The sequence below is a fragment of the Bactrocera neohumeralis genome, chromosome 3 (genome assembly GCF_024586455.1).
Source record: "Bactrocera neohumeralis isolate Rockhampton chromosome 3, APGP_CSIRO_Bneo_wtdbg2-racon-allhic-juicebox.fasta_v2, whole genome shotgun sequence".
Taxonomy (NCBI): Eukaryota; Metazoa; Arthropoda; class Insecta; order Diptera; family Tephritidae; genus Bactrocera; species Bactrocera neohumeralis.
The window spans coordinates 77,953,068-77,967,319 of NC_065920.1; the positions used below are offsets into that span (position 1 = coordinate 77,953,068).

General features: G+C 39.8%; 2 protein-coding genes across 4 annotated transcripts in view; one reads left to right on the forward strand and one right to left on the reverse strand.

Annotated features, from left to right (window-relative positions):
- LOC126752489 (leucine-rich repeat-containing G-protein coupled receptor 4) overlaps positions 1-10,397 on the forward strand; it is a 59,520-nt gene extending 49,123 nt beyond the window's left edge. For both annotated transcript variants that reach the window (XM_050463318.1, XM_050463319.1), the window contains 7 exons: positions 4,132-4,269; positions 4,369-4,509; positions 4,598-4,663; positions 4,724-4,867; positions 5,134-5,501; positions 5,562-7,409; positions 7,470-10,397. In XM_050463318.1, the coding sequence (XP_050319275.1) occupies positions 4,132-4,269; positions 4,369-4,509; positions 4,598-4,663; positions 4,724-4,867; positions 5,134-5,501; positions 5,562-7,409; positions 7,470-7,804 (3,040 nt within the window). In that variant the 3' untranslated portion in view covers positions 7,805-10,397. The remainder of the gene's footprint in view (positions 1-4,131; positions 4,270-4,368; positions 4,510-4,597; positions 4,664-4,723; positions 4,868-5,133; positions 5,502-5,561; positions 7,410-7,469) is intronic.
- A 2,160-nt stretch (positions 10,398-12,557) lies between these two features.
- LOC126753041 (uncharacterized) lies at positions 12,558-13,558 on the reverse strand. Of its 2 annotated transcripts, none has more exons than XM_050464142.1 (2): positions 13,445-13,558; positions 12,558-13,384 (listed from the first exon to the last, which is right to left on the reverse strand). In XM_050464142.1, exons 1-2 carry the CDS (start codon positions 13,493-13,495, stop codon positions 12,731-12,733), a joined length of 705 nt encoding a protein of 234 aa, XP_050320099.1. In that variant the 5' UTR covers positions 13,496-13,558; the 3' UTR covers positions 12,558-12,730. The 2 variants fall into 2 exon arrangements, with proteins under 2 accessions (XP_050320099.1, XP_050320098.1); XM_050464141.1 differs by having other exon boundaries at positions 12,558-13,387.
- Positions 13,559-14,252: the final 694 nt, after the last annotated feature.

Sequence of the window (14,252 nt, forward strand, 5' to 3'; positions counted from 1 at the left end):
GGCACACACACATATTACAGGCAAGTATATTTACTACTAGGAATGCTACACGTCTGTTTACAGTACCAAAACGGGCACAACATGTTCTTTTATATCTCCTTAAAATGAGTGTAAGAAATATCAGTTTACACGTGCACACTTGCAGACGCGATAATTCAGCTGACACGGTAAGCTATGCGGCTCATATCGATTGTCAGCACGACTAACTCCACTGCAGCATGGTGTCAAGATAAAAACGTACACAAGTGCTGTCAATATGACTCAGTTTGTATTATGGGTGTATGTGAGAGGTGAGGAGCTAACTTTCCATTATACGCATGTGAACAAACTCCTTTAGTTAGTTAGGGAGAGCATCGAATCTTCCATACATATTCTTCAATGTTATTGGATTCAAGCGTCTTCATTAATACTAATATAACAAAAATTAATTTAACTACAAGCAAAATGGTGACCTACGTTGACGCCTTAGCTGAATTCTAAGTAGAAGCTGCAACAACAATGCCATCATTTCAGACACAGCTAGGAATTTAGGCCAAAAGTGAACTGGCATTAATGCAAAAAGTTGAAATTGACTTAGAAATCATTCACTCACGAACTAATGCACTCGCAGGAAAACATCAGTATTACTCGTGTAACAACAAATGCAAAAACAAATTTTGTGCTTTCACCAACAACATACACACTGTAACACAATCTCGCTAGCGCCCACGCCGCCATTGACACGATTTGTTCAAGCGGAATCCATAAATGAGGTTAAAAGTGGAAATATCAAAACTTCTTCTGCTATTACAAAACAAAGCGAAATAAGAAGATAATAGGATCAAACACAATGTTGGCATGCGCTTGCCGCATTCTCTGCAGTAGCGTGAAATATGTGACAACAGACACTGGGGAGCGTCAACAGACACATGCTCGTGCTCACAGCAACAGTAAAACATTGCGTTATGGACTAGTGGCAGCAGCATGACACAGTGTTGACGACAGCACTTGTGCCAGACTTCATGCTACGTCAACGCTTGCATCCACTGCGGCGGTGGCATGCTGCAGTTGCAATCATAACGTGTTATTTCATTGCATATTTACGAGCGCCATATTAAATGATGCGCCAAGAATTTGTACACTTCTACGCTCTGGTGGTGGACATTCTTCGCATTTACACTTTTAATTTAAATTTCGAACAACTTGTTGAAAGGAGCAGCAAGTTTACAATGTTTACATTAGTTTAGGTAAGTTTAGGTTGTAATGTTGATCTTCGTGTGAAAGGTAACGATTGATTTCGCTATGACGACAGTGAATGCACAACGTTTGTGATGCACAAAAACTCCTAAAAATGGATCACCTCGTCCTAAAAGATCGACAAAGCGTTTTCCTCGGGTAAAAACCAGCATTTTCTCCAAAAAATTTTCTCATATAAAAAACTAAATATTTTGTTATAATGATGTATAGCAAAGAAAATCTGAAATTTTTGGAAAAAAATATTTCAAATTCGGCCATTGCGACGCCATTTCCGGAGAACTCCTTACACAATCATCTGAAGTGAAAAATACGTGCTTAGTTAAAATCGTAACTTAAAATTAGGATGAAGGAAAAAAACTGAAAATTGGATTTTTGGCAGACATTTTTACAAAAAAATTAAAATTTCCGTAAAAATTTCGCAACATTTTCTTTTCAAATAGTAAGTTGTAAACGAAAAAGAATCCTTCGTTCAAGTTTTTAAGAATTGTGTCTCAAAGATTTGTGTAAAATTTTGAAGATCACTTGAGTAGTTCTAAAGAAATCTTGTCAATCCACTTCAAGAACACAGTTTCCAGAAAAACGCGTTTAAAGACGGCGCACTTAGCCTAGCTCGAGCGCACAAGTTCTCAAGGCCGTATCTCCAAAACTATTTCTCGGATCAACTTGAAAATTTAGGACAATATTCTAGAACAATTTATTAAGACAATACAAATTCGATTTTTTTAAACTCATGTAACCCCTTAAGACAATTAATATCTATCTCTCGGCGGAAGTATGTCTACTGGGATATTTCAATCTTAGACTGGCAAAATTTGAGCGGTAGAATGTATCTCATACAGCTCATCGTTCCATCGAATACGATATTCGCCGTGGCCAATCCACAAAGAACCATAAGTATTCCGCAGAACTTTTCTCTAGAAAACTCGTAACGTCAACTCATCAGACGTCGTCATTGTGCATGCCTCTGCACCATAGAGTTTGGTTTTTGTTGGTCGAGAGAGGACTTTACTTCTAAATTGCTCACTCAGTCCGAAGTAGCATGGCAAGAGTTATTCTGCGTTGGATTTCGAGGCTGACACTGTTGTTGGTGTTAAAACTGGTCCCAAGATAGACGAAATTATGTACAAGTTATAGGGGGGTTTCTCTTTCGAAGCTGTTTTTTACTTTTCATTAGGGGGCGTTTTTTACGTGGCGGGTCCCAAACCCAGCGCACAAACCTTAGGAGGGTTGGTTCGCCTTCTCACTTTAGCTCGCCTTCAAATGGATTTTTCTCAACACTTTTAGTGATCTAACACAAATGAATATTTATATTTTTTGGCTTTGAAACTTATTTATGTACATAAAATAGTACAATATATAACAAATAATAAAAAGCCAAAAATTATCTTGTTGCAAATTCCACTAAACATTTCGGCGAGCAAGACTTTAGGTGATAAAAACCATTCCCTTTTTCTGACACCGAAACAGATAAGAAGGCATTATATTGACTGCAACTGCCACTGAGCGTGAAATTCCAGCACAGCTCTTCTTTCGCCGCCAAATCGGAAGCAAGCATTGCCAAACGAAGCGTGGCGACTCAAGTTGCAGTCAGCAGCCAATATAAACTTGCATATGCGCAGACATAAACAGTTTATAAAGCGGTACACACCTACCGTATGCACTCAACGTAATAAAATGAAAATACCCAGCAGAGAATTGCTTCCGACCACCAAGTAGTGCTAGTTACGAGAATTTGAAAACATTTGTATGTTATAAAAGGGAATGCTTCGTGTAAAATCAGTAAACGTTGGCCAACAAACAGCGTTTGAAGGGTTGAAAAAGCTTTCAGACTTAGAGTGGAATGCAGAGGAACCAAGTAACTACCAGCTCTTAACAAAGTTTACCATGATCGGAGTTCTAACTGAACATTGTCTCATTAGGCCTCTAAGGCTAAAGATTTTAGAGGACACAACTTGTCAAAGTTGCAAAGAGGAATGTAGAGTGGAAGTGTGTAGATACTCTCTCCATAACTATCCAGCTTTCGCTAAGCTAAAGTTGAAGCATCTTGATTGACATAATTTTTACCAACCCGGCGAGTTGGCTGGAGTCGATATTAACCGGCTCAATAAATTTGTGGCAGGCTTTGAGCGCATTGCAATTGAACGACGATACTTTTTAGCCGTACTTAGGGGTACTGGACATCAAAACCAACAAGCGCCTCAAGCAGTCCAAGTAGGATTATTCAAGACCTCACGAAAACCTAACCTTTTACCTAACTTAACTAAGCTAAAAGTCGCTGCATAAATTTCAAAGTTGTTATTATGGAATACAAGTATCATTTAACAAGTGAAAACTCCAGTAGGAACTGAAGGAATTTCGAAAGTTCAGAACTTCCATTAATGTATTACTTTCGAATCGATCAATTTTTCCAATCTCTCCAATCTCTTTAATTGTTGCCGGCAGGGTCCTTACATGTACACTAACACCGTGATAATTCTATATTTTTGTGAATGTGCGCACTTCCGCTTTCGCGACTTCAATTTTCCACTCGCTCCTACTGCGGGTAAACAGGATAATTACGACAATGTTAAATGCAGCGATAAGAATGGGTTCAAAATGCAACACTGAAGTTGACGTCAGCGGCGATGCCATTTACTCCTCTTACAATATTTTTTTTTTTGGAGGGTGGGTGTGTGTGTGGAGTTAAAGTTTCGAGGACAAGTTTAGCGCATGTATATTTGGTTAAAAGCAAACGTTAAGTAAACGATATGATTTCAATTGAGTTTACTTCGCGAAACTATTTTCTCGTACATATCGAACACTTACAGAAGAAAATGCAGTCAAGCTTGTGTGTTTTGTGCGCTTTTTCGCTTCTTTCAGTGATAAATTTTATACAAAGTGAATTTCTATTTCCAGATCAGTTACCAGCAATCGCTTGCGTTGGATCAATGAAACGGATTTGCCGAGAAATTTACAAACGATTGATTTTCGTGCGAATCCGCTTTCCATAATCATGCCGAAAGCGCTGCGCGGCATGACGAGATTGCGAAAATTGTGAGTAAAAACAACAGAAAGTATATAACAAATTTACAAATGTATAAATGTAAGTATGCACGGCATCAATTTACTGTTATTTTTGTATAATTGCTTTAGAATTCTATCCGATGTGCGTTCACTCAAGGTTTTCCCCGATCTCGACGGCTGCTTCTCATTGGAGGTTATAAAACTAGATCGCGCCGGTATCAAAGAAGTGCCCGCCAATTTGTGTCGTCAAACACCAAGACTGAAAAGCTTGTAAGTGGCGGCAAGCTATGAATTCAAGAGTTTTCACTGTCAACTAGCTTTTTAAATAGTTTGAAACTAATTTTTGATTTCCTTTCAGAGAGCTAAAAACGAATTCCTTAGTACGCATTCCCACTTTAGCCAATTGCAGAGAATTAAGACTGTTGTAAGTACTAAAATGTTGTCTTCCGTAAATATTCTTGGTAATCTAGCTGTTTCCTTTTAGAGATCTTTCGAGTAATTACATTGAATCTCTTAGTGGGCGACCCTTCGCCGGCCTTAAACAACTCCACGATTTGGTGCTCTCATATAATCGCATAAAAGCGATACCTTACGATGCCTTCTTCGGCATACCACGTTTGCAGTTGTTGTATGTATACACAATTTCGAAATATTTTGCTCCAGTTTCACATATTTTATAGCGTATTATTTCCGGATAATTCTTTACATTTTTGGTTTCATACTATTTAATCAGTTTCGTTTTAATTTTCGTATGTGCGTCATTACTACCTTTTCACTACATTTCTTATAATTTCACTAATTTTTTATTGCTTTCTCAACATCTGCGTTCCGTCACTTCACACTGCTTTACTAGGTTTCTATCTTATCTTTTCTAACTGCCTTTCTTTTCATTAGAGACTTAGAAGGTAATGAGATCACCGCCATACACAAAGAAGCCTTTATGCCTTTCGCCAAGTTGGAGGACCTAAATTTGGGCAATAATATTTTTCCCGAGCTGCCGTCGGCTGGTCTAAGCAAACTGCTGCATTTAAAGACTTTCAACAATCCGAAGCTGCGTGAGTTCCCTGCGCCAGACACGTTCCCACGCATTCAAACGCTCATACTTTCGTACGCTTACCATTGTTGCCCTTTCATACCGTTAGTGGCGATGTCGGCGGCCAAAAAGCCCCCACTTGTACAAGAAGCTGTACTCTTTCCATCCGATTCGGAGTTCGACATGAGCTTGTGGAACAATAGCATGATGGATATTTGGCCGCAGCTGCGTAAGTGATATTTACACGCTTCTAACATTTTCCTATTATAAAACATTTTCTCTCTTACAGAGAACCTCAGCAAAAAGTTTGGCAATCAAATGCATGACATTTGGGATAATTTCGGTCAGGACTTTAATTACCCCGGAAATATACCAACTTATGTCGAGGAATACTTCGAAGAAGACGGCACAGGCACGACGACGAGTTCAATGAGCATGAGTAGCAGTTTTGCCGGTTTCAGTAATGGTCTCTTCGGCACAATGGACATTGACATAGCACCAGGCTCCATACAATGTCTACCAATGCCCGGTCCGTTTTTGCCCTGCTCCGATCTCTTCGATTGGTGGACTTTGCGTTGTGGCATTTGGGTTGTTTATTTACTGGCATTGCTAGGTAACGGTACCGTTATTATAGTGCTGTTATTCTCACGTTCGAAGATGGATGTTCCGCGCTTTCTGGTGTGCAATTTGGCTGCCGCAGATTTCTTAATGGGCATTTACCTCGGCACTTTGGCCATTGTAGACGCTGGCACGTTGGGTGAGTTTCGCAAGTTTGCCATTCCCTGGCAGATGTCGCGCACGTGCCAGTTTTCTGGTTTCATGGCAGTGCTGTCGTCAGAGTTGTCGGTTTACACGCTTGCGGTGATTACCCTAGAGCGTAATTATGCGATAACCCATGCGATACACCTCAATAAGCGTCTATCGCTGCATCAGGCCTCATACATCATGGCTGCGGGTTGGACTTTTGCGCTAATCATGGCTACTTTGCCGTTGTTGGGCGTCTCCGACTATCGAAAGTTTGCTGTATGCTTGCCGTTCGAGACCACAACCGGCGTGGCTAGTTTGACGTATGTCATTGCGTTGATGTTCATTAACGGTTGTGCTTTCCTGACGCTTATGGGCTGCTATTTGAAAATGTACTGGGCCATACGTGGCTCACAAGCGTGGAATAGTAATGACTCACGTATAGCAAAGCGAATGGCACTACTTGTCTTTACCGATTTTCTTTGTTGGTCGCCCATAGCATTCTTTTCCATCACTGCCATTTTTGGCCTGCAACTAATCACGTTGGAGCAAGCCAAGATCTTCACAGTATTTGTGCTGCCATTAAATTCGTGCTGCAATCCTTTTCTCTATGCCATCATGACGAAGCAATTCAAGAAGGATTGCATAACGCTGTGCAAACATTTTGAGGAGACGCGTGTTACGCGCGGTGCAGTTGCCGCCAACACAGCACTAGCCGGTGGTCTGAGTCGACGAGGCGGTGTGCGCATGCCGAAAGAACTGCCGCCCTTGCTGCCTGCCGCGCATCCACCCGGTTGTCGTTGCTTGCGGATGATGCCCAATGAAATGCCGAATTGGCATAAATTACAAGAGCGCGATCAACGGCGTGACTCGTGGATTTGCTTAACGTGGCATCGCTTAGCAGTCTGTTGTCATTGCACCGATCCAGACGACGACGACGACGATGACGCATTGACACCAGAGCGACGCCGCCTCGACGGACGCCGGACACGCAAAGCGAACAAATCGAATCATCGTCATGCGCGTACACGTTCGCGCAATGCCAATACCGAACCGTACCTTTATCAGTTCGCTGAGCTAAAGCAAAAACAGAAGCAGACACGCGCCAGCTCGATATCTAGTGAGAACTTCTGTTCATCACGTTCGTCTAGTTGGCGCAATGGCCCACCATCGGCGGGCGCGCTGCCGCACACTTGCAACATACCACTCAAGATGATGGATCCGAATCGGCGAAGACATTCGGCGTGGCTGATAACACGAAAAACTTCGCAAGACTCAAATTTGTCGAGCTCACGCAATGACAGCTCCGCTTCAGCCACAACGGCGAGTACGTCAACGTTCCGATTGTCGCGTTCAAGTGCGGGCAGCACGACGCCGCTGCCATCAATCATGGGTGAGTTCTTTACATAGACCGCAGTTGCTATTTTATTACACATATTTCTCCATGTCGCAGCGCACAGCAGCAAATCACAGCAACAGCAACTGCAGCAACACGCGTCAATGCCCGCCAAGCCACGCCTTGTGCGCCAAGAGGCTGTGCAAGAGGAGGAAGACTCATCGCCGCCGCGTCTTGGTGTACGTTTTCTGCCCACCATACCATCAGCGGCCGATAGTTCCATTGTCATGGAAGATGGCGATTCAGCCATGAATGTCGCCAGCGTCATGGGCATGCCACTGCCGGGCGCAGCTAGCGGCTTCTACACTGTGCTACAGGCGCAGAGCGGCGGCGCCGCCAAAACACTGCTCACCACCGCGACCAGTCCACCCAAGGAGACACAACCGCCATGACACTGCTTCGTATGCAGCAGCATACCACCAATAATTGATAACAATGTTAAACGTTGTTGTTGTATTAGTGAGGCATTTCTTTGACGCTTTTACAGTGCCGAACCCTTCAAGTACTTTCTTCGTGCTGCGTGTCGGCGCTGTATGTGCGTAACGCTATTATGCTTTGTACGCGTTTATTTCTAGTTTAAAGTGTTAAGAATGAGCGAATTTCCTACGCCGACCATGTAACGCATATAAAGTAGTTACCATTATTTATAAATTATTGTTTAAGTACAACAATTACAAAAACATGTAGGTAGTCAATTTGTACAGTAGCCGTTAGAAATGCGTGTTTGTATGTTTGTACGTATATATTTAGCCCTAAGCTGCTCAAATGATGAATCAGATTTATCGTTTGAATTACACAAGTTGTTTGTATGTATGTATATACGTATGTAATGCTGAGTGCTAAGCGTGACTTAACCGACTCAGCTCCGCTACGTGCTTAGCTTTCTTCTGCGCACGATATCATGAACATTTCCCATCAGCAGTTTAGCACTTCCATCGCGTTTCCCCTGCTCTCCTTTGTGTACTGATGTTTATAGTTAAAGTGTACCTCCACAGTTTAGTTGTCATCCAAGATTAAAGCTATGGTTATATATGTAGCTATATTTTTATACAAAGTTTAATTTATTTATTTATTTTTTTAAAATATGCAAAAAAAGAAACAATTATTTCCAACCCTTCCTAGATTTATATTTATGTATGCCACAATGTCAAGTCACGTCGACGAGTGCGGGAAAATCGAAAGCTTATGAAATTTGTTGTTATTCCATAACATCGGTATATATGTACATATATATCGTCACTTAAAACGCAAAATAACGTAACTTCACTTTTAAGTTTACAGACGAAAGAAAATCGATAATAATACAGGGAAGTCGAAAAAATATTTTCGTATTTTACAACAACCTAGTATGTTCAATAAGTTTTGTCGTTTGTTTAGAAAAACACAATTTTATGATTCAAAATGCACTTTATTATTCGGCATAATCTCCATGAATATTAATACACTTGTTCCAACGATCCTCCAATCTGTGAATCCCATCCCTGAAGTGAGAGTCCGAAGTGTCTGCAAAATACGCTTCAATGGCCGTTCTGACCTATTCATTTGTTGAAAAATGCTTGCCACGCATACATTTTTTGAGTTCTGGACACAAATGAAAGTCGCTTAGGGGCAAATCTGGTGAATGCGGTGCATGATCTAACAATTCGAATTTTAATTTATGGATTTTAGCCATTGTCAAAATGACGAAAAAGGGATTTGTTTCTTCTGCAAATCGTGTTTTTTTTACGAATTTTTTCCTTCAACTGCTCTAATAGGTTGCAATAATATTCAAACTTAATTTTTTTACCAATTTGAAAGTAATCCACATACAAAATTCCTCTTGCAGCACAAAAAACTGATGACATAACCTTCTTGGCCGATTTCCAGACACGAATTCGTTTCGAAGCCGAACAACCAGGTTTAAACCACTCTTTAGCCTCTTGCTTTGATTTAGGATCATGGCGATAGACCCAAGTCTCATCCATAGTGATGAATCGATGCACAAAATCCACTTTATTCTTTTTAAAATGCTCCAAATGTAGCTGTGAAAGTCGCATTCGAATGTGTTTTTGTTCCATTGTTAGCGAATGCGGCAACCATTGTGCACACAGCTTTTAAAAACTCAAAATTTCACTTAAAATATGGCTCACACTGCCTAATGAGATGCGTAGAGCCTCTGCTAAATCTTTTTCAGTCAGTCGACGATCTTCCAAAACCATATCCTGTATTTTGGCTATGATTTCTGGTGTTGATGCGCTTTTTGGCGCTTGGTCTTCACATAGATCATCTTCAAGGCTTCTACGACCACGCTTAAATTCAGCAACTCATCTTTCTACTGTTCTAGTTGTGGGTGAATAATCATTATACACTTTTAACATTCATACTTTTTCTATTTTTCAAGAATAAGAATTTTGTACGATATTCAATTTTTTTTGTACGATATTCAATTTTTTCCATTGTAAAAAAATACTGTGACACGGCGACACTAAGTGGCTTGTAAACAAAGAATTAATTGGAAGATTGAAATGAAAGTTCACATACGTTCATATGAAGAGTCTACCAACAAAAAAATTTGCAACGACCTGTCTCATCGAACGACTCGAAATAGGCTAATCGAAAAAGTCTTTTCGTATTTTGTCAATAGATGGATATCTCCAGTGCGACCAACTATAGAAGAAACAAAATTAGGGTTTTGGTTATAAAATGGTTATATATTGGACACAGTGGTCACCGGAAGCTGAAATTTTACGATATAGTATATATAATATGATGTAGTGAATCAAAAGCAATAAAAAACTCATTTTCGATTTTCTTGATGATACGTTATTTTGCATTTCAGGTGACGACATACATACATATATATATATTATCGTTTGCAGTGTGCTTGTAATAATGTAAAATAGTTGTAAGTCTAAAGTGATAGTATTTCTAAGAAATACTTAGTCATAAGCAAGTCTAAGTATAAGAAAACGTGAATTAAATGAAATAAATATATATACAAATACATATTTATGTGTATATGTAAACAAAAACAAAAAAAAAGCAATAAAAAACACTCAGTTTACTTATCGCATATTCTTGAATGAAATGAATTTCAGTATTTTTATACTCTCGCAACAATGTTGCTAAGGAGAGTATTATAGTTTTGTTCACATAACGGTTGTTTGTAAGTCCTAAAACTAAAAAAGTCAGATATTGGGTTATATATACCAAAGTGATCAGGGTGACGAGTAGAGTTGAAATCCGGATGTCTGTCTGTCCGTCCGTCCGTCTGTCCGTCCGTCTGTCCGTCCGTATGTCCGTCCGTCCGTCCGTGCAAGCTGTAACTTGAGTAAAAATTGAGATATCATGATGAAACTTGGTACACGTATTCCTTGGCTTCATAAGAAGGTTAGGTTCGAAGATGGGCAAAATCGGCCAACTGCCACGCCCACAAAATGGAGGAAACCGAAAACCTATAAAGTGTCATAACTAAGCCATAAATAAAGATATTAAAGTGAAATTTGGCACAAAGGATCGCATTAGGGAGGGGCATATTTGGACGTAATCTTTTTGGAAAAGTGGGCGTGGCCCCGTCCCCTACTAAGTTTTTTGCACATATCTCGAAAACTACTATAGCTATGTCAACCAAACTCTACAGAATCGTTTTCTTCAGACATTTCCATATACAGCTCAAAAATGGGAGAAATCGGATAATAACCACGCCCACCTCCCATACAAAGGTTATGTTGAAAACCACTAAAAGTGCGTTAACCGACTAACAAAAAACGTCAGAAACACTAAATTTTACGGAAGAAGTGGCAGAAGGAAGCTGCACCCAGGCTTTTTTAAAAATTGAAAATGGGCGTGGCCTCGCCCACTTATGGACCAAAAACCATATCTCAGGAACTACTATACCGATTTCAATGAAATTCGGTATATAATATTTCCTTAACACCCTGATGACATGTACGAAATATGGGTGAAATCGGTTTACAACCACGCCTTCTTCCAATATAACGCTATTTTGAATTCCATCTGATGCCTTTTCTGTATAATATATACATTAGGAACCAATGATGATACCGGATTAAAACTTTACAAAAATACGGTATTTGAAAAATATGTAAATGACGTATAATGAAATCTCGATTATCACTTTATCATGCGAGAGTATAAAATGTTCGGTGACACCCGAACTTAGCCCTTCGTTACTTGTTTATAATGCCCGCAAGCCTTCAAGTTCAAGTGCACTTATTTTTATCACAGCCAAAATTTTTGGAGGCGCTTTCGCGCTAATTCAAACTTGGCGTCTTGCGGAAGTGATTAGGAGAAACACGAAACTGAACAGTCGGAGATTTTGTAAAATATTTACTGTTGCGGTCAAATTCGTAGTAGTGCTAGGCGTTCTCTTAATATATAGAAAAGTGCCGTTATTTTCTGAAATGCATGTTGAACAAAGACTTCGATTCGCCAAAGAATCTTTAAATTGGTCTTCGTCAAAATGGCGGAACATTTTATGGTCAGATGAACCGAAGATTGTTAAATATGGTGGGAGAGTATGGCGTCAATGTGTAAGACGTTCACCCAATACCGAATAACAGCCGAAAGACAACGATCCCAAGCACATAAGTAAAGTAGCTAAAAGGTGGTTTGAGGAAGTCCCCTGACATCAACCCCATCGAAAATTTGTGGACTGACGTCAAGAAAACAGTAGTCTGATGTAAGCCGACATCGACCAGGCAACTATGTGTGGTTGTGAAGAACGCATGAGAGTCTATTTCCACCGAAAGACGCCAAAAACTGGTTGCCTAATGCCACGACCTGTGCTGTAACACTAAAAAATTAAGGTCACGCAACTAAATACTAATTTCATAAAAAGACAATATACAATTTTAAAAAAAGTACAAAAAAAAAAAAATATTTTACTACATTTTTATCGAAATTTCGGTTTTAATTTGTTACACCACTAATTTTTTGACCGCCGAAATTCCTCATAAATTTAAAAAAAAAAAATTATAATTCTTTGAAATTGCTTAAACAATGAGTTTTTTTTTGTGATTTATTTTACTTCCTGTTAGGGCTTATCAGAGTTGTTGCTGATTTTTTTATTTTTACTTTCGGACGTACATTTACAGTTTAACTTTTCGCTATAAACTTAAGTCGAATGGCAAGACTAAATGGGTTTTTTTTAGGTTTTTAAGAAAACTTTATTCACAGTCGTAGAGAAAATCTAGACTGAACTTCTATCAAACTTTATTAAACTTAAAAGCATTCAAAAAGCACTTACATAACTTAAAAAACTGGGCATCTTGCTTGCAACACTTGGCAAATTAACAATAATTTGTCTCGGTATCAACTCAAGCAAACTCTAGAGCCATCTTCAGAAACTCTTCAAACCCTTTTAACTTATCCTCATTAGTTTTGCTGGCTTTAAAACGCTCATAGAAATCACCCAGACGCTGGTGCTCCGTCCGCTGAGACTCGCTTAGCGAAGCCCAAAACTGCTCAAAGGCTCTGTTGAACCTCCGCACCGCACTATCAACAGCGTTGTTCACATGAAAATGCATTTCGAGCAACTGGAATTTATCAAGAACTTTACTCAAGACGGCAACCTTAATGTCGTCGTCTTTGCGCTCGGTTATGTTGTCAAAATCTGCATACAAATCGGCGATGTCGCGTATTAGTGCTGATCTGCCTTTCAAAGAGGTATCCTTCAAACGCGCCAACAAGCTCGTCAAGCGTGGTGTAAGCTCTCGTATATAATCGTTATCCTCGGGCAGCGCTTTCAGCGCCTTAAGCACGCCATCGACAAACCGCGCAGTCTCCGTTTGGAGCGTGTCGAAGTATTTTTCTGCGCCATCGAGTGTTGTCACAATCACTGGCTCAAGCGCTTTGATGAAATTTACCTCGTTCGACTTAGTAATTTCGGTTTGGTGCAATTCATTTAGTTTTGTGTCATCCACCGCCGCCTGGGCCGTGACGTCGCTCGGCAGGGGGTGCGCGACGATGAGCTGCTATGAAAAGAAAATTCTTTATTATAGCTCTATGACTAACTCTTCACTGTATTTCACCTGTAGCGTTAAGCATATGGAAAGCAGCAGCAAACCCGTAGATTTTCCCATATTTCTTAGATTTCTGTTCCGCAACCGTTCTGAGGCAACTGTGAGGTGTACTGTTAAGCAGCATTATTTATATATACACTCGTTGTTAAAAGTAATTTTAAAACGACTCGCTCATTCATAATTGTTTCATGTTAAATACGTGTTCTACTCAGAAATACTTAAACACCTTAAGCCCACTTCGAGTTCGCTAACAAGTTTTAAGCTGCCAGACATGCATTATTATTGTAATAGTTGAAAAAGCGAAATGTAGTCAGATATTACACAAGGTTTTTCGAATTCGAAGCTTAAAATGTAAACATGAATACAAACAGTTAACTAATTAACTGGAAGACGACAGATGCTCAGAATATATTGTCTAATGTTAGAAAAACATTTTGCGATATTAATTCAACTAAAATTGCAGAAAATATGGATTCAGAGGTCTGGAGGACCGTGATATAATTCGATAAATACCTACATTTTTCAAGTGGAATGACCTTTCATGCGTCCTTCACGACCCACCAAATTCACTTCAGCTTCCTTCAGCTTTGAGCAGAGGTTAAGGAAGTTAAAGTGCTAGAGGTTAAGAAAGCCGAAGTGAGAGAAAACCCGTCAATTGAGTTAAGTTCAGCTAACTAAGCCGGCCATCTCATAACTTCGACTCCATCTAGAGTAAAAGAGTTTTTTGCATGCTTGGGGTCGTTGTTCTCTTGAAAGACCTATATCAGTGGCAATTTTTATTCAGCGTGTGGTAGCATAGTCGACTCCATTATTTCAA